Below are 27,933 nucleotides of genomic sequence, written 5' to 3' on the forward strand. Positions count from 1 at the left end.
GACATTACCCCTGAATTGTATCTGAAAAGGGATGAGAGAGAAGAAAGGAAAGGAGAGAGAGAAGAGAGTAAAGAAGGGGGGAAGGAAGTAGGAAGGTTGGAGGAGAAGAGAAGTGGGAAGAAAGGGGAGGGGAGTGGTGAAGGAAAGAGGAGAGGAGAGGAAGAAGAGGGAAGTAGGGAAGAAAGAGAAGAAAGGGAGAAAGAAGGTAGAGAAGAAGGAGTGTGGATACAGTGAAAGGGGAAAATGGGCGAGCAACACCAAAAGTCATGTGTATGTATTTATTTCATTTTATTAAAAGTATCTTATATATAAGAATGTAAAAAGAATGTATGTTAGCATGTGATAAATATCACGGTATATGTATGGGGAAGAGTTGGGAAAAATAAAAAAAGATGAAATATTTCTATTTAAATATGAATAAACAGAATTTCTTTGGAAACAACTCACAGAGTATAATGACAATTTTAAGATATACACAAAGTTTATCAGAGTCCAGGAAATTATATTTAATATAAATATTAAGCAAACAGATATTATCTTGGCTTGCCTTTAACTTTAAGAATTATTTTTGGCAGTGATACAAGCTTCATTCTTAACTAAATCCCCAAATGACCCTGAAGTGTTTTCACAGCTGCCTCTCTTGCCTTTTTCCCCCTAAATAATTGAAATAATACTCTTTCAAAAGTGTAGTAATTTTGTTTAAATATGGAGTTCCCAACCAATAGCATCTTAAACTGACCCACAGGATACACAAACTAACGTTGGAATAGTCCTAATGATACCATTCGCACACAGATGAACAGTAAAGCCCATTGTAATCAGAATCAGTGAAAAACCAACAATATATCTCTTCCCCAATTTAAACAACCAGAGAGAAGTCTTTGGAGAACAGATGGGTCTTATCAGTCTATCTTATCACCACTTAGTCCTTTCAAGGCTTTCTATAAAACCTTTACTAAATCTCTTGAGCACGGAAAAGGATTAGAGATAAGTCTTTCAATTACTTTTGGGTTTCTATGATTAATGTTCTCAGTTTGGGCTTGTAAGTTTGACTTTCATCACTATTTTATTTCAGTCTATCAAAATCAGCTACTGCCTTCAGCAAGAGATAATAAGGGAAAAACTAGTTACAAGAAAATATTTAATTAAGATTAAAAATGAACTTTTCTCAATAGGGATATGTATGTATGAATAAACATTATAGAAAGATTATAGAAAGATTATAGAAACATCTGAAAGATTAATTTTTCTCTTCTGTTCAATCAGGTCTGAATCTTAGAGACTGCCTGGATAAGTCCCTGCAGTTTTCTTGGCAAGGTTTTTCAGAAGTTGTTTGCCATTACTTCCTTTCTAGGGCTGAGACAAAGTGGGTAGGTCCAAAGTCACCCAGTTGGCTTCATAGCCAAGGCAGTATTAGAACTCACATTCTCCGGGTTTCTAGACTGATGCCTTAACCCAGGGGTCTTCAAACCTGGCTCTTTTATGACTTGTGGACTTCAACCCCCAGAATTCCTCAGCCATAAAATGGCCAAGTTTGAAGACCCCTGCCTTAACCTCTACACCAAATTGGTTCTCTATTTGAAAGACGTGAGCGTACAATTTAATAATATATTAAATAGTATTTGAATTGCCATTTTATTTTATCTCCCATCTGTTTCTGGAAAAGCAAAGCCTTATCAATGTGGAAAGGCAGAGCAACTTTATCATTCCCCTCAAAATAAATAGCCTAAGAATAACGAATTTCTTTCTGTCCAAATAAATCTTACCTCTTCCCTCCTCACTTACTTTTTTGCTTTTTCACTCTTATGTGAACTCAGCACTCCATGAATAAGGTTTCTCCTATGGCCACAAAAATGACAACTTTCCCTTTGATTCCATATGCATAATGCACTAAGAAAAATACCACCAAATTCACCCAGTAAAAGTCCTCTTTTCTAAATGCTTAATCTTTCTAAAGCTGGCTCCCTTTAATCATCTTTATAGAGATACTGTGCCAATTCCAAATTCTGTATAATTTCCCCAGAGATAAAACCCTGTTCAGGCTTCTTTGAACCTTGGCAATCATCAGCTTTTATTCTGTCTATTGAAAATTCAGTTCATCTCTATTCTGCTACCCTATGTTTGTTACCAACTCATTTAGAAAAACTGTCTGTGTTCATTTATCATACAAGGACAGGACTATAAAAACATTCTATTGCTTCTGAAGCAAAGCCACAGGTTTAAAAAGCCACTCAAAAGTCTTCATCTATTACTCTCTAATGAACAGGAGTTTTACCTCAGCTTTCCTGAAGCCTGGACATCTATGATATTTCTCAGCAAGTGTAATTATAGGGAGTTGCTTCAACTATCTATAATAACATAGATATTTTTTACAATGCATTGTAAAAATCATTGGTGAATTGTCTTGAGATGACTATGTACATTTCATCGTTTTAATACAGGATATCATTTCCCTCAGCCTAAAGAACTCAAAGCTAGTTTTGCCTTTAGAAATGATATTCTTGGACAGAAAACCAAATTATGAATATTATTTCAATCTACCTGATGATCACAGTGGAAGAAGCAAGCTGAATGTCCAAACATGTCAATTTAAAAAGTATAGATTAGGATTAGCTTGCTATGATTCACCTGTGGATTAGGATTAGCTTGCTATGATTCACCTGATTATCAGCATCAAATTTCTGGGTGTGCAGTTAACGAGTAGGCTGGCTTGGTCGCTCAACAGTGAGACACTGGTGAAGCAGACACAGCAGCGCCTGCATTTTCTGTGTTGAATGAGAAAAGCACATCTTTCTTCCCCTGTCCTTACCACTTTCTATAGAGGAACAATCGAAAGCATCCTGTCATACTGCATTACAGTCTGGTTTGGAAGCATCACTGCTTCAGATAGCAAGGTGCTGCAGAGAATGGTGAGGATGGTAGAAAAGATTATTGGCAGTTCCCTCCCTTCCATCCAGGACATAGCATATAAGCGTTGTTTGAGCAGGGTCCACAGGATTGTCTGGGACACTACACATCCTCTTCATTACCTATTTTCCTTGTTACCTTCTGGGAGGAGGCTCCGTGGTATCCGAAGCAGAACATCCAGATTCAGTCACAATTTTGTTCCATACTGTATTAACCTCGTGAACTCTCAAGTTTCCTTCTTCCACTATGTATTCAAGATGGACAGTGATTAATATTTATATGTATTTATATGTAAGGGTGTGGGTATATACATATGTTGTATATAGCATGTTTATATCTGTGTTATGTATGTGTACACTTTTGAGAGCAGCAACAGAATTTCATTTTTAATGTGTGCCATTTTGCCCACAGTAAAAAATGACAATAAAGGTTATCTTATCTAAATAATATTTAGATTTGGGATGACATGTGCATAACTCTGTATTCGGTTCTGGGAAGTCCAGGGGGAGAGGGGGGAGGGGATTAAAGATGTAAATGTAAATTTTGGTATATTAAAATGTTATAGTGAAATAATGTATTTGTAGAGGATGAGATGCTCGGCTGGCGCCCCCAAACTGCGTCCGAAGGATGAGGAAAGGAAGGAGGTGGGATGTGTAGGGTAGTTGAGAGGAGGAAAGAGGAGAGAGGTGTAGGTAGGAGGAGAAGAGGAGGAGGGAAGTAGGCAGGAAGGGTGAAAGAGAGGGTGGACGCAGGTGGGGGCGGGGCTGCTGAGCATCTCTGAATATATTTAATAGGTTTTTTTTCTTTTTTCTTTTTTGTTTATTAATGTATACCATATTTGTAACTTGTTTATTTGAAAATCAATAAAAATTTGAAAAAAAATAAAAAAATAAAGGTTATCTTATCTTTTTCTAACTATTTTATATTTATACAATATATTTGTCTATATAGCTGTAGATCGATATGCTATACTTGTAAATATAAGAAAAACGTATGGTCATAATCACCTAAAATTCAACACAACTGAAGGACACCAACATTTGTGATGTATGGAAAGTAGCATATATCTTACACACTGGCTCTCTTGGCAGATAAAATTTAGGGGTTGACTAAGACTATCTTCCATTAACCAAATAAGCTAATTATCTTACCTGGGGTGTATCTTGTGTGTAGTTTTTTTTTGTGCAGAAAGGAAATTATACAAAATAAAATATGCCAATGTGGTGTAGAGTTTGCTAATAGAAATGGTTAAGCAAAAAGATTGGAAGGTTTGTTTAGAAGAACAAGGGACTTAAAGCTATGGGAAATATTAAGGATCAGAAAGATTTTGTAAGCTGTTCAACAAAGTGTGTCAGTGATCAGTTTCCTTGGTAACTACAGTAGATACAGACAAAGATTCAGGGAAGAGATATGGTACTCTTTATGACGAGCAGAAAAAAGATGCAGCTTTCCCTGCTTTTAGCATTAAAAGGCTTTTGATTTTTTTTTTTTAAACTCAAGATGTGCAAAATTTAAATTAAAAATGCCATCACCTTTTCCTAACCTATGCTGTCTGGTAAAAGTAGAACTTATTATTAATACAGAGTTGAAAAGTTATCCCATTTAATGGATGATTTATTTATTTATTTATTTATTTATTTAACTACATTTTATGTGGTGCTTCATGGTACCTGACACTGATGTTTATCTTATGTTAGAAAAACACTGGCTACGCACTGGCATATATCTATATTCTAGAAATAATGAATAACAATTATTCTTAGATAGTCCTCAACCACAATTAAACCCAAAATTTCCATCGCTAAACAAGACTATTATTAAATCAGTTTTGCCCCATTTTGTGACCTTTCTTGCCACAGGTGTACAGCCAACACTACGGTTGTTAAGTTAGTAACATCTTTGTTATGTGATTCTTGCTTCCCCATTGATTTTGCTTGTCAAAAGGTCGCAAAAGTGGATCACATGACCCCAGTGGTGACCAGAGGAAGGCCTAGCAAAGCAAATTTATTCAGCGAGCCACGATCTCACAGATCCCTTGTATTTTGCTTAAAGAATATTCGTGTGAGGATATATTCCACCTGATTCCTCTAGAATTCCTGACATCAGTGGCTTATCCTTTCATTCCCTTCACCTAGCAAGCTCCATGCAGTTATATTTTGCCATGGCATTTATTTATTTGGATTCATGTTGACACTAGAGATTTTGGCATCCTTTCCTTCTTTACTTGGTTTTGGACAGATCAGAAGGGACAAATAACTAGTTCCCATCCTAGTTCTCACTCTTTCTTACGTTTTTTCAGCTATAACTGTTTCCTCCATCTGCTTCCTCCCAGGTTAAAAACAAAAGTCGTATGAGAGATTTGTGACAAATTAATTTCTGACACCTATGTCAAGGTTCTGATAGATGAGGCCAATTAAATCAGAACTCATGAGCTTGAGGTTTTCTCAGAAAAAAATGTTTATTGGTTACAAAGTATTAGCGCGGTCAAAAGTGAAATCCCCCCCCAAAGAGGTACACTATTACAATGTCAAACTTCCTACCCCAGTGCTATGCAACCAGCTATGTTTCCCCAACAGAATGGTTTGGCAGGCTTTCTACCCAAATGTTCCCCCTCCCAATCTAACCAACAGAAATGACCTTGGTTCCCACGGGACATTGAATTGTTTAGACCAGCAGAAATCCTCCACACCCTCTCCCATCTTTGTGGCAATCTAGAATGAGCAAGATGGCTGCAGCCAGGTTTATTGCAGAGTTGACAACCTCATTAAAACTTCTCAGGGAGCCTTCAATTATTATCGATAAATTTGCTTTTGATATTCTAGTAAAAAAATGGAGAGTGGGATACTCGGATCTCATCTGATATGCCCTCCATAATTCTCCTAAGATAACACTCTGGGAAGCAAACTTCTTCCATTCTCTTAGATATCTCCTCCTACATCAAATTTTGCCACTGAATTTCTGCAATGTGATCTTCTCAATTCAATGGCAAAAATATAGAGGCCCAAATGAAGTTTGTGGCCCAAAGAATGCACACTCTGCTATGCAATATATTTCATATTCTCATGAGTTTTTTCTCTCTCCCATATAGTAAAAACATTAAGGGGAAGAGAAATGAACTTCTTGGATTAGTGAACACTGATAGTACTGCAGTTCTTATTGCACCTGGGTCTGGTGTCATATGAATGCTCAATTTTACCCTACGTACACCAAGGAGCAGAGCTATTCAATTCAATACTATTGCTCTTCCATTAATTCACTTAACCTCTGAATTGATCACGAGATGCCCTCACCTATCTACTGTCACAATGTGCAGGTCAAGCAGAAGAGACAGATGAAGTACCAACTATAACTTCTGCAGAAGTTAATTATTATGAAACATGTTAAAAAATTTAAAAAGGACTGGCTCAAGAGTTTACAACTCAATCCCATTTAAATCTGGGATTATCCCAAATTATATCTACTTACTGAAAAAAAAGGTTGAAATTAAATTATCATTATTTGAAGCATATAGTTCTGACACACAACAGGAAAAGGGTATAGCTACCTAATTTAGAAAAAGCTTCATGTAAAACTCCTATGTTTGCCATTTATTATGAGTTTCTCATTTCAACATAGTATATTTCAGTTGGTGTATGACCCAAGAAAACAAAACTGATGCTATTGCACAATCATTTAGAAAGTATTTAACTTGAAACCATAATCTATATAAAAATCTTGATTTAACAAAAGAATTCTAGGGCAGGAAGCTGGCTTGTTTGTCCTAATAATTTTCGGTGCCTTAAAACTCGTAAGGTTTAATCACGTATATAGAAGTGCATGAGTCATCCCAAAAGAATTGCCTACTTTCAAAAATATACATAGATTTACTTCAGGAATTTCAGCCCAGAAGAATTATTTCAGTTACTTCACCACTTTCTGTAAGAGTTTGGGACAGCCATAACATACAAAGTGCAATCAAGAAAAAAAGTCCATAATCAGCTAACTGAACAGCTAATTATCATCCTTGCCCAACAGATGCTCAGATTGCTTTCAGATTTTTTACCCTTTTTTATGTACCACTATTAGGTGTATTGCTTAAGAATAACAGTTCCAAAGCTCTGATGAGCAATTAATCTCTGCCATTTTTAGAGTAAAATGGCGCTAATAAATCTTATCAAAAACCTTAAAAAGGCATTTGTGAGTCTTACTTGTAATTACTATTGCCTATATTTACCATACAATCATACTGCTCCTTACATGTTTCTGCTTCTCACATATATAAGAAGATGAAATTGTTTCTGTAATGAACAGGGAAGCATTCATGATTTGGATAGAAAAGATGAGCAAAACACTGGGAAAAATATATATTAAGTTTGTTTTTATTTTAAAGAATATACAGGTAATCCTCAACTTACAATCACAATTGAGCCCAACATTTCATTGCCAAGAAGGCAGTTAAGTGAATTTTGCCACATTTTATGACCTTTATTCCCAAAGTTGTTAAGAAATCACTGCAGTTGTTAAATGAACCATGCAGTCTTTAAGCAAATCAAGCTACCCCCATTGACTTTGCTTGTCGGAAGCCAGCTGGGAAGGTTACAAATGGTGATCACATGACCCTGGGACAGTGCAGCTGTCGTCAATACATGCTGCTCGCCAAGCATCTGAAACCTCATCACGTGACCATAGGAATGTGCAATGGTGGTGTGAAAACCAGCCATAAGTCCCTTTTTCAGTGCCCGTTGTAACTTTGGTCACTAAACAAATGACTGTTTAAGTCAAAGACTATATGTATTAAATAACAGCTTTAAATGAGGCTTCTTCATGCTATAGGACAGTGGTCCCCAACCTTGAGCGGCTCGGCTCTGGGTGAAAGAGAGGAAACGGGCTGCGTGAGCAGAGGGCCAGCGCGCATGTGCAGCTCAACTAATACAAGCAGCAGGCCAGCGTGCATGGACCCGCAGCTTGACTGCGGCCCAGTTCCTGAATAGGCCATGGCCTGGTAGTGGGCGTGGCCCAGAGATTGGGGACCCCAAGTATAGGAATTTTCACATATAATTCTCACAAGTAACACTGATATGACCGCCTTATGTTAAGGAAAGACTTAATATAAAGAAAAATGCAATGAAAATCTTGTGAACATAGATAAAGTGGGTCACTGCATAGAATCCACATTGTTTGATTATCAGGAAAGCTTTCTAAGTTTAATATTATATACATTATTGGTGCTGAGGATGAGGGATTCTTTGGGAAGGGTGGGGGTCAAATTGCCTTAGAAAATGTATAATTCCTTCAAATTGACTATTGATTTGAGTAATCTGCTAGAGATGACATTGAAAATGTTAGAGATGAGATTTTTATGAGTAAATATTATTGCCCAGTTTTGTTTGGAATGAATTTTATTCACTAGAAACCACTTTCAGATTAGGAGACGGGTAGACATTTTGTTGTATAAAAATGAAGGAAATGCATTTTGCCAAATGTGCAGTCACCTCTTTTCCTACTTCAGAATTAAGTATGAAATAATCATTTGAGGTTTATTGGTTAAGATAAGTTGTTATCTAGTGTTTCAGACAGTTTACCTACTCTCTGTGCTCCAATTTATATCCAAAATGGTACTACCAAATAATAGCAACTGTGAATTTTATGTGTAATTTCATATTCCTCGAAGGATTTACGTACACTTGAACAACAACAAAAAATCCCTCATGTAGACAAACCTAGTGGTTGATATGTTTCAGTGCTGACTTTTTAAGGAAATACAGGCAGTCCTTGCTTAACAACCACAACTGAGACTAGCAACCCGGTTAAGCAAAGTGGTAGTTAAGTGAAACCACAACTGTGTTTATGATCTTACTTCAACGTTCCTTTGTTTTACAAGCCTGATAAATCATAAATGTGAGGATTGGTCACAAAATTCCTTTTTCATCCCTGTCATAACTTAAATGGTCACTAAACGAGGCAGTCGCTGAAGGAGGACTACCTATAAGTGCATGTTTGAGGAACATGTTCTTTTTTGATACTGGAATTATCCTGAAATAATCAATTGCATATATATCCGTTTATTTTAATGAAAGATATGCATTTCTAATTTTTAAACCTATACATTCAAATTGTCTAGGCCAGGGGAGGGAAAGATCTTTTAGAGGTTGAAAAAAGAATGCTTTGAGAAGTGCACTAAAGTATAAACCACAATACCCTCAAAACAATCTTTTTTTAATCTGATGCCCTCCAACCATTACAACCCTAAGAGTTTCACTTCAGGGTGTCTGGAGGACACCAGATTGAAGAAGATTTTATTAGCAAAGACAATATTCCATTTACATCATTTAACTTCAGGGAATAATGTTCTAAAACCTCAGGGTAAAACTGCAAAATACTGGAAAGATAGTTCATCTGGAGATAATTTCAAGGTTTCTTGCCACATGAAGTAGATTTTAAATATTCACCTCCACAGTGTAATTTAACAGTGCATGAAGATATATTAGAATGACCCATTCTTCCTCAATTTCCTCAGTAACAAAAACTTATTTAATATTACTTGACACATTCTTCTTTAATATCATATACATCTTGCACAAAATACTAATTTAAAAATGTTAAGAGGGAAATAGGAATATATAATTTCATGCTAAGGCTAATATATCATGAATTGGATCAAGACAGAAGTTGTAATAAGGCTCATTTTAAAATGAAAATAGCTACCGTATTTCCCCGAACTAACATCCAGCCAGAAAATAAGCCTTAGCATGATTAATATAAGCCATACACCAAAAAGAAGCCCTTGTTAAGAGCCCACCCACTCCATCCCATTGTCTGGTTGCTTGCTGCCACAATGGGGCAGGAGGCCGCATGGTGCGCCAGTGCTGCTGCCATGGGTTGAGGCGAGCCAGGTGGGGGCATTACCCGCTTACCTCAGGAACTCCGCAACCAGGCCACTCCCCACTTGGCAACCTCTCCCTGCCTGTCCAATGACCCAGCTGCCTGCCCGACTCTTCCCTATCCCTCCCCTCCTGAGCAGGACTGCCATGCCTCAGAGGATGGATGAGAGAGGCTTGGTCGCCTTATCCAGTCCCCCTCTGCTGTTTTGGAGCCAGGGGGTAATGACAGCAAAAGGCCCTCACTACCACTGCGCATCAGCCATATCTGCTGCTGGAGGTGCTTTCTTTGGTCCCTGTCATCCACGCTCCATCCCGCAGATCACCTGCCTGGCAACAGCTACCGCATCCTCCTCCTCCTCCTGCTTGGCTCCTGCGGTACTGGGTTGCGCTGCCCGCTCCCCATTCACTGCCTGGTTTCAATGGCAGCAGCTCTAGAGGCCAGTGGTAGGCTCTCTGCATTGTCCCTGGGCTGGCCCCCCTTTGCGGTTCTGCCCACATAGCCCCGGGAGAGTTATACCAGGGTTGGCAGCGGGGGTGCTCTGAAGACCGCACTGCCGTGATTCCAGCCACCAACTCTCCCGTGGCTGTGTGGGCAGAGCCACGAAGGCAGCCCAGGGACAATGCAGAGAGCCTACCATTGACTTCCAGAGCTGCCACCACTGAAACCATACAATACAAGTAGTGAACGGGAAGTAGGCAGCGCGACCCAGTGCTGCAGGAGGCAAGTAGAGGAGGAGGCCATCGCCAGGCAGGTGATTTGCAGGGTGGGGCAGGGCCAATAGAGACCAAAGAAAGCCCTTCCAGTGCGGACATGGCTGATGTGCAGTGGTGGCAGAGGCCTTTGACCATCACCCCACCTGGCTCAGAAATGGCAGAGGGGGACCATGTAAGGCGACTGAGCCTCCCCTGCCCATCCTTCATAGCATGGTAGTCCAGCTTGAGAGAGAAATGAAAAGGAAGAGGCAGGCAGGTAGCCAGGTCATAGAACGAGTTGGGGGAGGTCGCCAAGCAGGAAGTGGTCTGGCTGCTGGGACCCTGAGGTAAGCAGGTGTAGGGCACGTGGGGCAACTCCACCTCCCACCTGCCTCGCCTCACCTCATGGGGGTGGCACCAGTGTGACGCATGTTCTCCTGCCCCATTGCAACTGTGAGCAACCAGACAAGTGGGCCGGGGGCCATATGGGCTCCTGCTGGATGGAGCTGCTGCTGCCGGTGACACCGCCATGAGGTGAGGCAGTTGACGGGGCATGGGTGGCCTGGCTGCTTGGGCCTTGAGGTAAGTGGGTGTGGGGTGCGAGGGGTAGCTCCACCCCAACCTGCCTCGCCTCACCTCATGGCAGTGGCACTGGTGCAATGTGCTCTCTCCTGCCCCACTGCAGCTGCGAGCAACCGGATGGTGGGATAGAGTCAGCGAGTGGCCGCAAAATAAGACATTCCCTCCAAAATAAACCCTAATGGGTCTTTTGGTCCAAAAATAATAATAATACCCAGTCTTATTTTTGGGGAAACATGGTATCTGAAATGAAACCATGTGATGTCAAGGAAACAGAGGTACAGTAGCATTCTAAAATAATGGAATTAATTTTTACCATGTTTATTTTTTTTTTATTGATTCAGTCAATTTCTTTAGCTGTCCCTTTCAGACAAGGGACTCTGAGCAGCCAACAGTCATAAAACAATTAAAAGCCACTTACAATCTAGTAACTGTTTAGTGAAAAATTTAACCTTTTTATTTTTTAATTTAAATTTAATGTTGATGGTAGTCCTTACTCTGTGGAATACCACTCCCACTGAGGTATGGTCAGCTCCCACCCTGTTGCTTTTTTAAAAAAAAAAGACCATAAAAATATGGTTTTGTCAATGGGCCTAGGGACCCCGAATGGAGATGCAATCGATGAAGTAGTTAATTTGATTGTGTTGTTGCTGCCACAGAGGATGGGATAAGGTGGAATGTTTGTGGGTTTTTATGTTATGGATTTTTAAACATTGTACGCCGCCTGAAGTCATCTAAATGTGATGTGGGCAGCCATATAAATCTGTTAAATGTATAAATAATATATAAATTTTAATTAGCCACATAACTCATAGTTCAAGGCAGCTTTTTACATCAGATTATGCAAGGAACAAAGGAAAGCTGAGCCAACCTGGAGAATATACTTCTTATCAAAAGGGACACAAGCTAACAAATAAACAATATAATCTTGCAAAAATACTTGCAGAGCCTCAAATTTCCTGCAAGAAGAGATGGCATGCTGCAGATACCATCAGCTAAGGATCTACATCTAGATGGGTCCCAGGAGACATGACTTCTCTGTCATGGTGCAATGACCCTAATGGAGTATTCTTCCCCCTGAAATTAGATCATCTCCATCCCTTTTGATATTCCAGAAGCAGGGCTGTGGAGTCGGAGTCGAGGAGTCGGAGGAAATTTTGGGTACCTGGAGTCGGAGTCGGCAAACAATGCACCGACTCCGACTCCTGCAGAATAGTTACTGCAATGCCACCCACCCAAGTCAGTGTCGAAAGATTATTTTCAGCCCTAAAAATAATAAAGTCTGACTTAAGAGCCTCTATGAAAGAGGATCTGGCAGAGGCAATTCTCTTCCTTAGAACTCTACATNCTGATGTTTATGCCTGCTGCTACTATCCAGCCACTTGATTAATTAAATTAATAAAAAAATTAATAAAACTTTGTTGTTTTCATTGTGTTTGTCTTTTGCTTAAACTGTTCAATACAGTAGACTGTTGGCTTCCCAGCCAGTAGTCCTGTGGTAATGACATGTATGTTGCCTTTCTTTCCTTCAAGGAATGTATAAAATACATTCGCATATTAATACAGAGGAGTCGGAGTCGGGGAGTCGGAATCGGAGTTGGAAGTACAAAAAACTGAGGAGTCGGAGTCGGAACATTTATCTACCGACTCCACAGCCCTGTCCAGAAGTCTCTCAAGATCTGGTTATATCATCAGGCCTGAGGCTCCCTGGGTACTGGAGATACGCCTAGATGGCTCTATTGCTGAGTTGGCTACTCTTATTCTCTCTTTGTCTAGGGTTTATATATTTTGTTTTTGTAATATTTATCTTTTAATACCAATTCTTATATTTCATGCTGATTGTGTTATATATCTGGATTGTTGTAATATGCCGCCCAGAGTCATTTTTTAATGAGATGGGCAGCCGTACAAATCTGACAAACAAACAAACAAACTACAAATAGTTGCTCTAGAACATGGGTGTCAAACTCTCCACATCATGTGATATGCCGCGACGTATCGTGACTTTTTTCAAATTGCCGGAGCTGGGGTGGGCGTGGCCTCCGCATGATGCAACCGGCCCACAGGCTGGCAGTTTGACACCCCTGCTCTAGAAATATGAGAAATAACCAAATCAAATATTTTTCAAAGACTAAAGATTCTTCTTGTTCAACGGGAATCTTGGAGTGGACTGAAAAGATCAGTTTTTTAATGTGATTTAGTTATAAATACCATTTTCTAAGAGAACACTGTGCACAAAATAGCTTGTCTTATAGTGGGGAAGCAAGCAGTTGACCCAATTCAGAAATGAAAACTGGCATTAATTAACTGCTGATGAATTGGAGGTATCCTATTAACTGTAGCATAAGCATATAAGCATAAGCAGGAGGCTGTGAGTTCTAGTCCCGCCTTAGCCATGAAAGCCAGCTGGGTGGCTTTGGGCCAGTCTCTCTCTCTCTCTCTCTCTCTCTCTCTCTCTCTCTCTCTCTCTCTCTCTCTCTCTCTCTCTCTCTCTCTCTCTCTCTCTCTCTCTCTCTCTCTCTCTCTCTCTCTCTCTCTCTCTCTCCCTCTCTCTCCCAACTCACTTCACAGGGTGATTGTTGTGGAGAAAATAGAAGGAAGATATGTTGGTTATGCTCATCACCTTATTTGTAAAAATAATAAAGCTGGCAATAAATAAGCAAAAAAAATTCTATCATCATCTTATGGCATTGCAACTTTTAACAAAACTATTGTTTTTCTATTCTCTTCCAGTATGTCTCTGCAAATTTTAAAACAAATTCTCTAAGATTATATTTCTGTATCTTCTGGAAAGAGTTTTCTGTAATAAAGTCACCTGCCAGAGAACAATATTCAACACTGAAAAACAAAATCTGCTTAATTTTTGACCAACTTATTGTGATGCCATCAACGTAAATACTTTTTGAATTCACTTGACATTTAAAAGAAATGATCCTGGGATTGATGGAAAATAAAGATTTATAATATTGTGTTGAAATCCTGAAAGCCTCTTCAGAAATAAGTGAAGATCCATAAAAGCACAATATTTCTGACTCCCTCGTGAACAGAAGTCTCCATGTGACACCAAGCTGCTTTCTGAGTTCTGAGTGTCCACAGCTTTTAACATTCTAGAAAAGCCTTGTTATATGAATTTGATGGTTTATTGTGGCTGACTCATCTTTATAGTGGTAGACATAGGCTGTATCTAGCTATGTTTCTATATTTTCTTTGAACACATCCGAAGAACTGAACATTTCTTAAGTTCTAAAAGAAATTGCATCCTCTCAGGTTTTGAACCTAGGCACTTTGTGGTTTCTTTGAAACACTGGGCGTGCATTCCTACAAGTGGAATTATTTATGATCCAGTAATCTATCATTAATGGCTTGAACTGGGAAGAAAAGCAACAGAAGTCAAATTTAGGGTAACTTAGAATTCTATTCCCTTTCCTAATTTCGTATTGTGTTCAAAAGGTGTGTTTTTGGACAATTCACCATATAGAGTGGCTAGAAAGAATGTATCTAATTTTATTTCTATTGGAAACCGCTTCTGGACTTTATGCTTGAAACAGGAAAAAAATAAAACTTTGATCTGGGGTTTTGATGATTAGATTAGTTTGTTACTATAGAGATGGTAAATATATACTCAATGTATAAACAAAAAAGTATTTTGTATTTTACTGCATCAAAAAGAGTTGGAAGTCGATCCTTTTTTCCCCCTTTCCTCTTTATCTTGCATTTCCTTCCCATTATTTTTCCCTTCCCTATTCCCTTATTAGCAGTTTCTATTTGTATTTTATATTATTATACGCTTCAATTAAAAAGCAGTGCTGTAATGGGAAATCATACTAAGAATTGTTTTACAATTATGCTTGAAGAGGCTACAAAATAATGGAGTTTGGATACTTAATGTATCTCTGGGAAATCAAATGGTCTTTTTTACTGAAAATTATAATTTACATAAAATAATGCATGGCTTCATGTTTCATGCTAAGCCAAACCAAAGGATGCCATATTACAACTTTGTGTGATGTGACTAACTAATTCTTACACATTTAGTAAAGAGCATATTGTCATATAAAGTAACTTACTCCCTATACTTGACAACTGCCTCCATATACAATATATCAGGCATTCCAGAACCATAAATAGAAGATAGAGTTTCTACAGGTAATTAAATAGAAAGAAAAGTTGTAATTGAAAGAAAACATGCTATTGCTGATAAGATCTACATCTGTTAGAAGCTCTTTCAAGGAAAATCCCAGGAAGAACCTTTGTGCGTTCTCTTTTCTATATTCCGTATCCTTATTTTTGTTTGTCTATTTATTTCTATCATTACCTGTTCCTACATGTCTCTAATTTGCATAGTTATCCAGTGCCAAAGAAAACATATCTATAAGGCACAATGTAGAAAAGAGCAAATTAAGATATTCTAATGTTCCAAGGACTTTTCAAAACAACTAATACAGCAAAAGGAATGAAATAACAAAAATCCAATGTACTTACATCAGTGTCAGGTCCCTTGTCAGCTCCAGGACAAGAAAAAGTAACAAATTCATGGCACCTCTTGTGAACCACAAAACAGCAAACTAAAAAGAGAAGAAATATAAATTTCTTTAACAAGTCTATAGTTAACCATGTTAACAAGTCTATATGCATGGAAATTAGTGTGACACAATAATATGCCCTGTGAAATTCTTTGACAAGCATTCAAATCATAGACCAATCTTCACCATCTCCTTTTCTACCCATGTAACAGTTTACAAGACACCATTTCCTTATCCCATATGGCAGGGGTGTCAAACTGCTGGACACCCCATTGCCGGCAATGGCAAAACAGTCCCAATATGGTGCGCGACGTCACATGACGTCGCGAGTTTGACATGTCTGCCATATGGGAATAATATACCAAATGCTCATGGGTTCTGTAGCTCATACTTAGCTTCTTCAGATGGTTCAACAGAAAGGAGTATGAAACTTGCTACTCAACTAATCAACAATCTTACATGATTATGGTATAATTAAGTGGAGTCCACATGTGTTCTCATGCTCTTGGAACAGAGTTGGCAGAATGGAATTCTCTTCATGTGTAGCTTCCACAGTATCCCCCAAAACTCCTCTGATGTGAGTGGAAATGTTGAGGAGGAGGAGGAGGGGGGGAAGGGGAAGGGGAAGGAGGAGGAAGAGGAGGAGGAGGAGGAGGAGGAGGAGGAGGAGGAGGAGGAGAAGAAGAAGAAGAAGAAGAAGAAGAAGAAGAAGAAGAAGAAGAACAACAACAACAACAACAACAACAACAACAACAACAACAACAACAACAACAACAACAACAACAACAATGTCTAGGCCACACTGGAATTCACCTTCTACTTTTTACCTTTGGGAATTTTAACAAGGTTATTGGCTGCTCATCATTGAAGAACTAATCTAAAATAGCATACAGGTAATTCTCAACTTATGACCATAATTGAGCCTAAAATTTCTCTTCCTAAGCAAGACAGTTGTTCAGTAAATTTTGCCCCATTTTATGACCTTTCTTGCCATAGTTGTTAAGCAAATTGCTGCAGCTGATAAGTTAATAACATGGTTATTAAGTGAATTTGGCTTCCCCATTGACTTTGCTTGTCAGAAGGTCGCAAAAGCTGATCACTTGACCCCAGGACATTGCAACCGTAATAAATATGAGTCAGTTGCCAAGTGTCTGAATTTTGATCACATGACCATGGGGATGTTGCAATGGTCATAAGAGTGAAAAAACAATCATAAATCACTTTTTCAATGCCGTTGTAACTTTGAACAGTCACTAAACAAATTGTTGTAAGTTGAGGACTATCTGTAAATCATTTCTATGTTCAAAGTCACTACATAATTAAAAATTACTATTGGAATTACTGTAGCAAAGAAGTATGTATTATAAGGAATACTATTCTAAATGTAGCTGGATGCAAGATCAACAACAAAATCTCTTGGGTGACTATTTTACACATCCTTCTCCTAGTTGCCATTTATATGTTTTTCACTTAGAAGCAATCTTGCATAAAATGAATATATTCAATTTTATTTCAGTATCTTTAAGCATGGGATGAGGCGTTCTGTTTTGCTTGAAAAAGTGAGATAATGTTCACCGCAGGACAATTTTTTTTATTGTAAGTGGAAAGCCAAGCTGACAGAACAGATCAACACCTCATGATGAACATAACTATATGAATTGTTTTCTTCATTAATTTTGCTCATCCTTTGGTAAAATATTTCCACTTTATTTATCACATGAGAATGTTCGGAAGCTTGCTTATGTNTTTGCTTGAAAAAGTGAGATAATGTTCACCGCAGGACAATTTTTTTTATTGTAAGTGGAAAGCCAAGCTGACAGAACAGATCAACACCTCATGATGAACATAACTATATGAATTGTTTTCTTCATTAATTTTGCTCATCCTTTGGTAAAATATTTCCACTTTATTTATCACATGAGAATGTTCGGAAGCTTGCTTATGTGCTTATGTTTTACTACTCTCCACAATGAAGCCATTCCAGAAATAAACAACTGGAAATGAAAACAATAGCACTGTTCTCTCTAGTTCGCATTCTGGCCTTAAACTCCGAGATTCCAAAACAACAAGAGTCTTGTTTCTGTTCCTACTCACTGCATTCCTATTCACTGTGGAATGAAGTATGACTCAGTGAGGGGGAAAAATGATTTCCCATCCTCTCCAAGTCTAATGATTTTCTTGATTATGACACCCAACTCTATATTTCCACTCTTGGTGCCCCACGCGATGCTGTGTCTGCCCTTTCACGGCACCTGGAGGTTGTGGGGGCCTTGACAGGGGACAACAGGCTTCAACTGAACCCTGGTAAGATCAAATGGCTTTTGGTATGTGGGGATCCTGGATCCGGGACTTTGTCATCTTTGACTCTGGATGGGGTGGCACTGCCCAGAAAGATCCAGTCTATAACATGGTGGGTTCTATTGGTCTCACGACTCCTGAGGTAAAAGCAGCTAGGAGAGCCTTTGCACAACTTTGTGTTGTGCGCCAGTTGTGGCCTTTCCTGGAGCAGGATTCCCTGCACTCAGTCCCTAGTTATCTCATGGCTGGACTACTGTAATGCAGTCTACATGGGGCTACCCTTGAAGAGCATTTAGAAGTTACAGCTGGTGCAGAGTGAGGCAGCATGGATAGTTTTGGATCCCCCAAGAATGGCCCCTGTAACACCACTGCTCCACGAGCTGCACTAGTTGCCAGTCTGCTTCTAGGTGCAATTCAAGGTATTGATTATCACCTTTAAAGCCCTTCATGGCATGGATCCAGGTTACTTGAGGGACCATCTCACCCCCACTGGGGTTGGCACGTAGCACTCGTTGGCAGAGGAGGCATGCTGTGGGTCCCGAGTATTCTGGCTGGTGGGATCCAGGAGGAAGGCCTTGTCTGCTGTTGCTCCTGCCCTCTGGAACATCTTGCCCCCCAATCTGAGGTTGGTCCCAACCCTATCTTTTCGTAAGGTCCTAAAGACGTGGCTTTGCCAGTTGGCTTGGGGCCCCAGTGGGGGAACAGTACAATGGAGTTGGCTAATTGAGTAATAACAGACCCCACCTCATCCCCTCCACCCCCACCCTTCCTATGTGGAAGAGGACAGATAGGGCATTTTTTGCTGTCTTCTGAATTAATTTAAATTTACTTGAATCCTACACCATACTTATCAAAAGTGGCATGTAATATTATAGAGAGAGGTTGTACCAGCTAAGGAAAGAACAGAATCTTTCATCCCATTAATGCACTGAAAAGTCGTCACTTGCGATAATTACTTGCACATTCATAGTGAAGTCTGCAATTATGGAACTGAGATGGCTTCCACATAAGCCTAGACCCTGATAACACAGGGTCCTTATTCATCCAGAAAACAATGTACATACAAGGTATACGTGAAAGCTTCTCTAATTTAGATGCACACCCTCGATGCATTTGATTTAAGAAAGACATGATGTGTTACCTTTTCTATTGAGCCAAGACCCTTAGGCAATAGGATATTATGTTTACCTTTAATGCATGTGTGTTTTTAAGCAGTTCAGTAATATACTGTATATATATTATTATTAGATTTTTTTATCCCACCTCTTTTACTTTATAAATAACTCAAGGTCGCAAACATACATAAAACTCCTTCCTCTTTTCCCCACAACAACAACCCGGTGAGGTGGGTTGGACTGAGAGAGAGTGTCTGACTCAAGGTCACCCAGCTGCCTTTCATACCTAAGCCAGGACTAGAATATACTTATGTATATTTATCGTGGTTTTTAGTATCGCCTGTTCACCGCCCTGAGTCCCGTAAGGGAGATAGGGCGGTATATAAATTTAATAAATAATAATAATAATAATAACTCAAAATCTACTTTCTAGCCTGGTGCCTTAACCACTAAACCAACTGGTCTCTTATCTGCATCCACCTCCATCCCCCCCGTGTCCACACAAGCCCCCCAACACAGATTTTTCAATCAATATTTGAACCTGATTATCAATATGCTTCAAAACTACTATGTAACCATCCTCTTCCCCCCATTAGTGGCTATAATTTTGTTCAATTAAGAGGACACTTAAGAATAGTTAATTAAATTTCTTCATTCTGGTAGATTCCAAGTCTACTAAGCTACATCTGTCATAATGCCCAACCATCTTCATTACTGGCTATTGGAAATGACAAGTGTTTACAACCTAATACCTCTGAAGAATATCAAGTAGTCTAAGAACTATGCACAAATTAGCCGCAAAATAGTAATGAACTTGTTAACATTTTCGGAGCAGCTTCTTTGGATTATGTGAGCATGCACACATAATAGTCAAGTTTTGCTTGAATATGGAGTTGCATTTAGTTATATATTTTATCCTCAATACAAGCTTATGCGGCAAATTGTCCTGTAGGTAGAAAATCATTTGTGCAAGTCTATATTACTGCTTGAAAGCAAGTTTGGTCTAGTTAGTAGTTAAGGCATCAGGTTAGAAACCACGAAACTGTGAGTTCTAGTCCTGCCTTGGGCAAAAAGCCAGTTGGGTGACTTTGGGCCAGTCGCTTTCTCTCAGCCCTAGGAAGGAGGCAATGGGAAACTACTTTTGAAAACCTTGCCAAGAAAACTGCAGGGACTTATCCAATCTTTTGAGAATCAGACATGATCGAATGGAAAAAGAAAATAAAGTAACCGTTGCCCATTTGCATTTTTGACATATTCATAACTTTCTTACATACATAATTTGTAGGTCTTAGCCAATAATCCCTATAGAGGCAAATCAGGATGGAAGAAAAAAACCTTTTGAACTAATTTGTAAAAAGCCATTCCTAACCCAATACTGAACCTCTTCAAAGCAATAGCATTTTATTCTGCAAATTCAAGATGTAACAAGGACTGCTAAAGCATTATCTTGATTGATCAAAGTATATTGAACAAAATTTTACCCAATAATTTCTGAATTTAATGCACACCGAGCACCTGATTGATTTCAATCCATAATATTATTCCCAGATGTCTTACTTTGAAAATATCCATCAATTAAAATTAAGTACAGACTTTATTCACTATCAAAATGCATTCTTCCTTCTTTTCAGAAACATTTATATTATAAAAAATATATTGTTTACACAGAAAAGAAAAAACTCATACATCAAATCTAAAGATTCACTTTTGTACTTATGAGATAGATATAATCACAGTGAAAACATACTATTTATTTCATTAATGCAAAAAAAAAGTTTTGTATCACTGACATTTCAAATACTTGAATACAAACTATACTAAACCTGTGTACAGTTTTAGCTACCAACAGATTTATTCTTGCATGCTTAATAAAAACTAATACGTTTAATCCAACAAGAAAGCAAACGTTTATTTAAGGTGGAAAGAACAGGTCTGGCTAGCAAATGACCTGCTTAAACCAGTGCATCATATTTATGTAACTTAATCTGATGTTTTTTTAAAGAAGAGTTTCAGGTTTTTTGTGGCCATAATCCTGTAATATACTAGAAAGAGTATGACTGAAGTAAGATCACAAATCCTTCTCCATATATTTGCACAACAGATCTAGCCTCTTCATTATATTCATACAACTGCACTAGTGCATGCTGTTTATACCCATAAGATCTAAAACAGAAGGGCTGAACAAGATAAAATATGAAACGAACATACCCACCCCTAGGAGCCCAGGTTGGCTGTTGGGTGGAGCGGCTACTTGTCCCTTGGGGCAAATCGTCCAAGTACAATTATCCCTTTGCGAATCACCTGCAATGGGGAGAACGGAGATGGAGGGCTGGGGGGGTCCATTGGCGGCAGCAGAGCAAAGGATGAGTGCCAGCTAAGTCTGAATGCCAGCTGCGAATTAGTTGTGGCTGGAGGGTATGGGGTGAAGGGGGCACAGAGGTGAATTGTCCCATTCCATCTAGCAATGACTGTAGCTCAAGAATTGAAGAAGGAATTTTAAAGGCCCCTACAGGAAGTCTTTGATTTATGACTGTAATGGAGCTCAGAATTTCTACCATATATCTTGATGGTCATAAGATAAAGCACCCACACGATTGACCCTATTTTATGACATTTTTTTGTAGTGATTATTAAGCAAATGCCACAATCATTAAGTGAATCCATTGTCTACAATGGGTATTTTTTGTCAGAAACCAGAATAAATGCCAGTTCTGGTAAAAACAAATGTCATAAATCATGGCCCTATGACTGTGAGATGCTGCAAATGGCTGTAAATGCAGGCCGGTTGCCAAGCTCCCAAAATGCAATCACATGACTGTGGGGGAAGGTGGCTGTCAGACTTCAAAACCAGAGCTTCAAATCCAACCACATTTTTGTGAGGTGGGGGAAGGCTTTTCCCTATGGTAGGCACTGTGTCACAGAAAGTATGCCTCCTGGTTCCCATAAGATGACACTGATCAGTTGATGGGATCTAGAGCAGCCCTATGCAAAGAGCTGCTAAAATGGGCTTACAGTTCATTAGGCTGGCCAGATTTTGAAAACAAAACAAAACAAAACCAGAAACAAGTGCATTCATCAGAGGAAAGGTGGCAGGGGGAGGAAATGTTAAAAAGAAAACACACACACACATAGGCATTTCATTAGCCAAGAAAGTCTTAATTCAAGATGAGAAAAACAAACAATTTCTAGAAGCAGCAAAAACAGCTTAAGAATGTCATTGTATGCTTGTTAAGTTGGGCTTAAGTCCATTGAATTAATTAATGCTATGCCGAGTAAACAAGTTTAAACTCTGGGTACAGAATCTGTGGGAAAGAATAAGTCACCATTTCCAAAACAATGAAAGGTGCTATGCTGTCAAACTCACTTCCCTTCTTAAGGTATAGAGAAAAGGTTGCATTATGGACAGCATCCCACACAGGTATGGATGCCCCCAATCTTTGGGCTTTCCTAAGGCATTAAAGACTCAAATATTACCTCAGGCATTTGGGTCCCCAGCAGGTTGTTTTTGCTGCTCAAAATTGGATTATTTTTAGATCCAGATATATTGTATATGTGGCTAATCACACACAGTCAGCCAGATATTCAGACTGGTTTGGCATTTTTATCCATCTATCAAGTCCTTCCCAAGGATCTATGATAGGCAGATGTGGATGTTTGATGGTGTTGGAGGATGTAAACTGTTCTTGTAAAGTTGCCTTTTACAATTGACCGATGGCACATTTGTCAATACTGGTGATGTTCAAGTGGTGCTCCATTTGTTTTATGATTGCACCCAAGGCACCTATTACTATTGGTACTTCATTTGCTTACTTTTTCCATAATTGTTCTACTTCTATTTGATGGTCTTTGTATTTTGTTATTTTCTCCAGTTCCTTCTCTTATTACTATTACTATTATTTTAGGGTTACATCTAAATACATGTATTTTGATTTTAGTTCAAATTTCTTGTGAGGTGCCCAGAGTAACTGCTGTGAGACGGGTGACTACATACATAATTTAAATAAATAAACAAGCCACACATAATTGAACCAGGACTGTGGCATCAATTAGGAAAACTCAATATTCTAACTAGAGCTACTTTAGAGATTCACAATAATTTCTTACCTTACAATGAAACTTAAACATAGTTTCTTTGAGGGAGGAACTACCACAGGTGGAAGAAAGCAGCTTTGAGCTTATAGGAATAACCAACTGTTGTGTATTTAGAAATTACACATAGAAATAACTATTTGCCTTGAACTATTCATTACTCAAAATATACAAGTTTTTAGATCAGATCTCTCTAATTCTAATTTGAAAACACAATCTGTTTAATATCAAAGCATTTTATTTAATCAACAGATTTAGTAAACACAAAGTATTTACTGTACTAGTTTCCAGACCTTGTGTTCTTTTTATGAACATCAGAAGCAAGCAATCCAACACACACTGCTCTAGCTGAAACTGTATTCATTCATGTTCACGGGGACTTTATAATATAAGTTGCTGGCAAATAGGGAGTCCAAGTCAGCCTTCCCAACCTTTAAGCTGCTGCTATCCTAATTACTCATATGCAAATTTTCATAGTGGTAGCAAATGCCCAACTTTGTCTGGGTTCAGAAACTAAATAGGGTTGGGCCAGACTGGTACTTGAATGGTAGAGTCACAAAATATATCAAGGCTGTAAGCTCTGCTGGAAAGTCACAAAAAAGGCAACAGCAAACCAGGGCAACAACTTGGAGGAGGCAGGGTTCATTAACGTATTCAATACACAAAGTTGTTTCAGTTCTTACTAATGCTAATGGGATCTACACTGGGCTATTTGCTTAGACAAAATTTGTAAATGTAAACCAGGCCATTTTCTTGAACTAGCAGCTAGCAGAGTGAAGGACTTGAAGGAGAAAAGAAGTGGAGCAGGTAAGCCTGAGAACTAAAGAAGAGCAACATGGAACCAAAAATGAAACATCTCTCTTTACACCCCCCATGCTTTCTCAACTCCAATTCCTTTCAAATACCAGTTCCTTGAGAACAATAATGTAATGCAGAATTTATTTGACTTATTTTGTTTGCTTGTAGTAACAACAAAACAGAGTATCCAAAACAGAGTCACACTCAAAGAGAAATTAATACTTCCCTAATTTGACCATTTTTAGTATGTTCGTGGCTGGGTTACATAGCGTATTTAATTAAGTATAATTTCTTCAATTAAAAAGTTCAATAAACAACAGGATGATTTGTGTGTGTGTACGGTAGTGGACTGGCTAATAGTGTTTTAAAGCTACTGTTGTTGTTTATATTTATTGGCCTCCCAGCTCCAGTGAACTCCAAGTGGTATACAAGACTGGGGAAAACATAGAAACAGCTAAAAACTTTCAATCACACAGATTAAAATAATCTAATGGACAGCAAAAAAAAAACCCCAGCAAAACAAAAAAGGTGGCCATTGAAACAAATAATAAACATTATTAGCTTCATACAACCAGAGGTTCTCAAACAGATTTCTGTTGATGGTCAACAAGTTCCCGTTCCCCTTCAGACATTGGAGAGAGAACGGGAAAATTTCCTCTCCTTCTAAGAGGCATGAATACAGATCAGCACTGTGGTAAGAGGGTTTAAAATTCTGAGCATCAGGCAGGGGAAAAAAAAAACCCCAACCCACCCAGAGTGATGGCATATGCCAAAAAGACCCCAGGAAGACAAAGGAGGCACTTAAGAGATGAAAGAGGGCCATTGCAGAAAGAATTTTTGAGTCCAGGGAGGGGAGAAACATAAGAAAGAGATTCTGTATTTTTTTTAATTACACTACCTGTAAGGTGAGCAAGAGAATATATTTCATAGGCTCTCAAGATAGTTATATTACCAGGTATTACTGATGTGGGCAAAATAGGAGAAAAGAGTATTAGAAGATAGTTTGTCATCTTGAGTTAAAGTAACAAGGGCAGGATAAATATAAAATATATTTATCATGGTTTTTATTATCGCCTGTTCACTGCCCTGAGTCCCGTAAGGGAGATAGGGCGGTATATAAATTCAATAAATAAATAAATAAAATAAAATAAAATTTAGAAATAAAGATCTTTCCAGAAATCCAACTGGTTCTTAATTTCGATCTAGATAGCTTCTGAAAGCTTGAGACCACCTGAACTCTCCACACACATTTTCTTTTCACTGTATTCTCAACTAATGTAATATTATTTTCTCTACTTATTTCATTATTTATGGTGTAGTATAGGCAACCCCCCCCCCATACCAGTTCCAAGAAGGTGGAATTATTTCACTTGCTGAAATAATCCTTGGGACTGTAGCTAACCAACTAGGATTGTTGGCCTTGAATGAAAAGTACTTAGTGTGCCCTGATTCTTTCAAATGCTGAGGCATACTTTGTAACCAATGGATAGCTGACTCCGTCTGGTACTCAACAAATGCTTTGAGAGACAGAGAAGTGTGATTGGCTGTCACTTACACGAAAATTATTCCTTACCTATTTGGGGTTCACACAATTTTACTTGATATGACCTGTGCATGACCCATAAAAGGAAGAGACATTAATTCTTTTTCTCATGACACATATGTGTACACTAGGAAAGGAATCAATAAATGGTTCAGAAGATGATTAAATAGATACCAAGTAAGAGAATATAACAAGAGGGAGAATGACAGAAAGGAAACTCTTTTGGCATTAACTGTTGGATCTTGTATTTCCAACAATATAAAATGTAAATAAAATGCAACAGAGCTACTGCTTTCATCTATGCACGGGGAACAACTACAGTGCAACCTAATTCCATTTCCATACAAAGTATTTCAAAGCCCATTCAGGAGTATAACCTAGTGTTGGATTGTCCCTGGACAGAGATCCTCAATTGGCTTTTAAGGTTAAGTAGTTAAACACTTGGTACTGATCCAACTAAACGTGTCTTTTTTTCATCCTGCTCCTTGTAGAACAGTGGTTCTCAACCTGTGGGTCGGGACCCCATTTGGGGTCAATCGACCATTTCACGGGGTCGCCAAGCAAGGCTGTCCGCCATTTTTTTTGTCCATTTTTTCCCCTTTTCCGGCAGGTGCCTTACCTCCCTTGGGCTGGGCCAGCTGGTGGTCAGCCTGCTCCGTCTCTGCCGCTTGCCAGCTACGCCTTGGCCAGTGCAGGGGGCGGAACCATGCATGCACGGCGCTCCCGGGCAGGGAAAGTCCTCGACTTACGACTGGTTGGGTAGTCCTCGACTTACGACCGGTTTAGTCCTCGACTTATGACCGGTTTAGTCCTCGACTTATGACCGGTTTAGTCCTCGACTTACGACCGGTTGGGGTCGCGGCATTAAAAAGGTTGAGAACCACTGTTGTAGAAGAACTGTGGTGGCATGGTGGTCAGAATACAGTATTGCAGGCTAATTCTGCTGACTGCCAGAAGTTCAGCAGTTCAAGTGTCACCGGCTCAAGGTTGACCCAGCCTTCCATCCTTCCGAAGTTGGTAAATTGAGGAGCCAGATTGTTGGGGTCAATAGGCTGACTCTGTAAACCCCTTAGGGAGGGCTGTAAAGTACTGTGAAGCAGTATATACAGTTAAGTCTAAGGCTATTGCTATTACTACTCCTCTGGATTTTTATCCATCTTTTCTGACTCAGAATTCTTGAAGAAATAAAAATGAAATTCCATAAAACACATCTTTGGCAATAAACGAGCTAATTGTGTTAATGCTAAAGGAAATGCATTGAATAGGTTGACAATTCATACCTGAAAGGCACTTCTCATTTGGCAATTGCCTAAGTAGCACTATTCAGAAATAAAAGGGTAATAAACAGTAGTAAAAAATTCCTTTTTTTGACCAATGCTGGCATTTAAGGGCAAGAAAGTCTTCAGTTTGAAACTGATTATAAAGTCTGGTCAGTTTCAGGCAGCTGCTGAAGTGGGGGGGGGCTCTAATCAACTAATTAAGGTCATAAACCTAAACTTGTTAACTTACAATTGGCACACTTTAGGGAATCCCTGGATTCTGGTGAAAAGTAGTTGGGGAAGAGATAACATGTTTAAGCATAACCTCTGTGAGGGGGCAAAAAAAAAACATGAAAAGAAAATTGGTCAAGCAAGGATACTATGACAGAATGAGATGGCAGCAACCAGTAATCTTTCCAGCTTCTTTCTCAGTCATATGCTCACTTAGCAACCATTTCATTTAACGACTGAATCATTAGAACAATTGCAGTCACTAAATGAGGATTAATTATATGAAAATATAACTTGGTTTCTTATTAGAACCAAAGAAACATGTCCAATTCTTCTCTTTTATTTAATTTTAAAAAGGAAGCTGTACTTAGGTGCCAGAATATCTATGGTTTCTCTTCTAATAGTCTATGAAGAGTTCTGTTACCTTTGTTCAGATTGTTTGTATATCATTAGAACTCTTTTTTTCCAGTCTCACTTTCAAAGACACCATCGCAAGTCTTTGAATTCTTCATCTTTTTCTATCTGTTAAAAGAAGGTGGCCACCAAAATGAATTTTGAAAATTGATCAAAAATTTCTAGGTACTATCTGAGCTCAGTGAAAAAAACTGAAAGTGTCTGATGTGAGGTTTGCTTCCCTCAAACACAGCTGGATGGTTGTGAATGTTTGGCTACCTTGCAGAAGGAAATGACCACACAAGAACTCCGGTTTAACTGGACCTGAATGTCAGAAGGCCAGGAAGTGCCACATTATTAGGAGGAATGCATGTCATTTACAGCCAGAACTGCCTGTACTCTTCCCCCCAGGGCAGCTGTTACATTTCTGTCTGCTTAGTATGAAAAAAGAAAAGTCAGAATAATAGTATTTTGCTAGGTTAGGGGTCCATTTGCTAGTCATTCTCCAAGATTATAGGAGATGAATATATTTATAACACAGCATTTTATTGCAAGGTCTTTTGCGTTAAAATAATACATTCCTAGACATTTTCTGTGATCCGTGCATTAGCTTTGTTTCCTAGCTTTGGCTGCTGTAGAATGTGG

General features: G+C 38.8%; 1 protein-coding gene across 1 annotated transcript in view; it reads right to left on the reverse strand.

Annotated features, from left to right (window-relative positions):
- The window catches only part of LOC107285845 (protein kinase C alpha type), a 190,267-nt gene that overhangs the window by 73,830 nt on the left and 88,504 nt on the right, over nucleotides 1-27,933 (reverse strand). Inside the window, exon 3 of the mRNA XM_015814109.1 lies at nucleotides 15,522-15,604. Coding sequence (XP_015669595.1) covers nucleotides 15,522-15,604 — 83 coding nt within the window. The remainder of the gene's footprint in view (nucleotides 1-15,521; nucleotides 15,605-27,933) is intronic.

The sequence above is a fragment of the Protobothrops mucrosquamatus genome, unplaced genomic scaffold, assembly GCF_001527695.2.
Source record: "Protobothrops mucrosquamatus isolate PMUCROS unplaced genomic scaffold, P.Mucros_1.0 scaffold_80, whole genome shotgun sequence".
Taxonomy (NCBI): Eukaryota; Metazoa; Chordata; class Lepidosauria; order Squamata; family Viperidae; genus Protobothrops; species Protobothrops mucrosquamatus.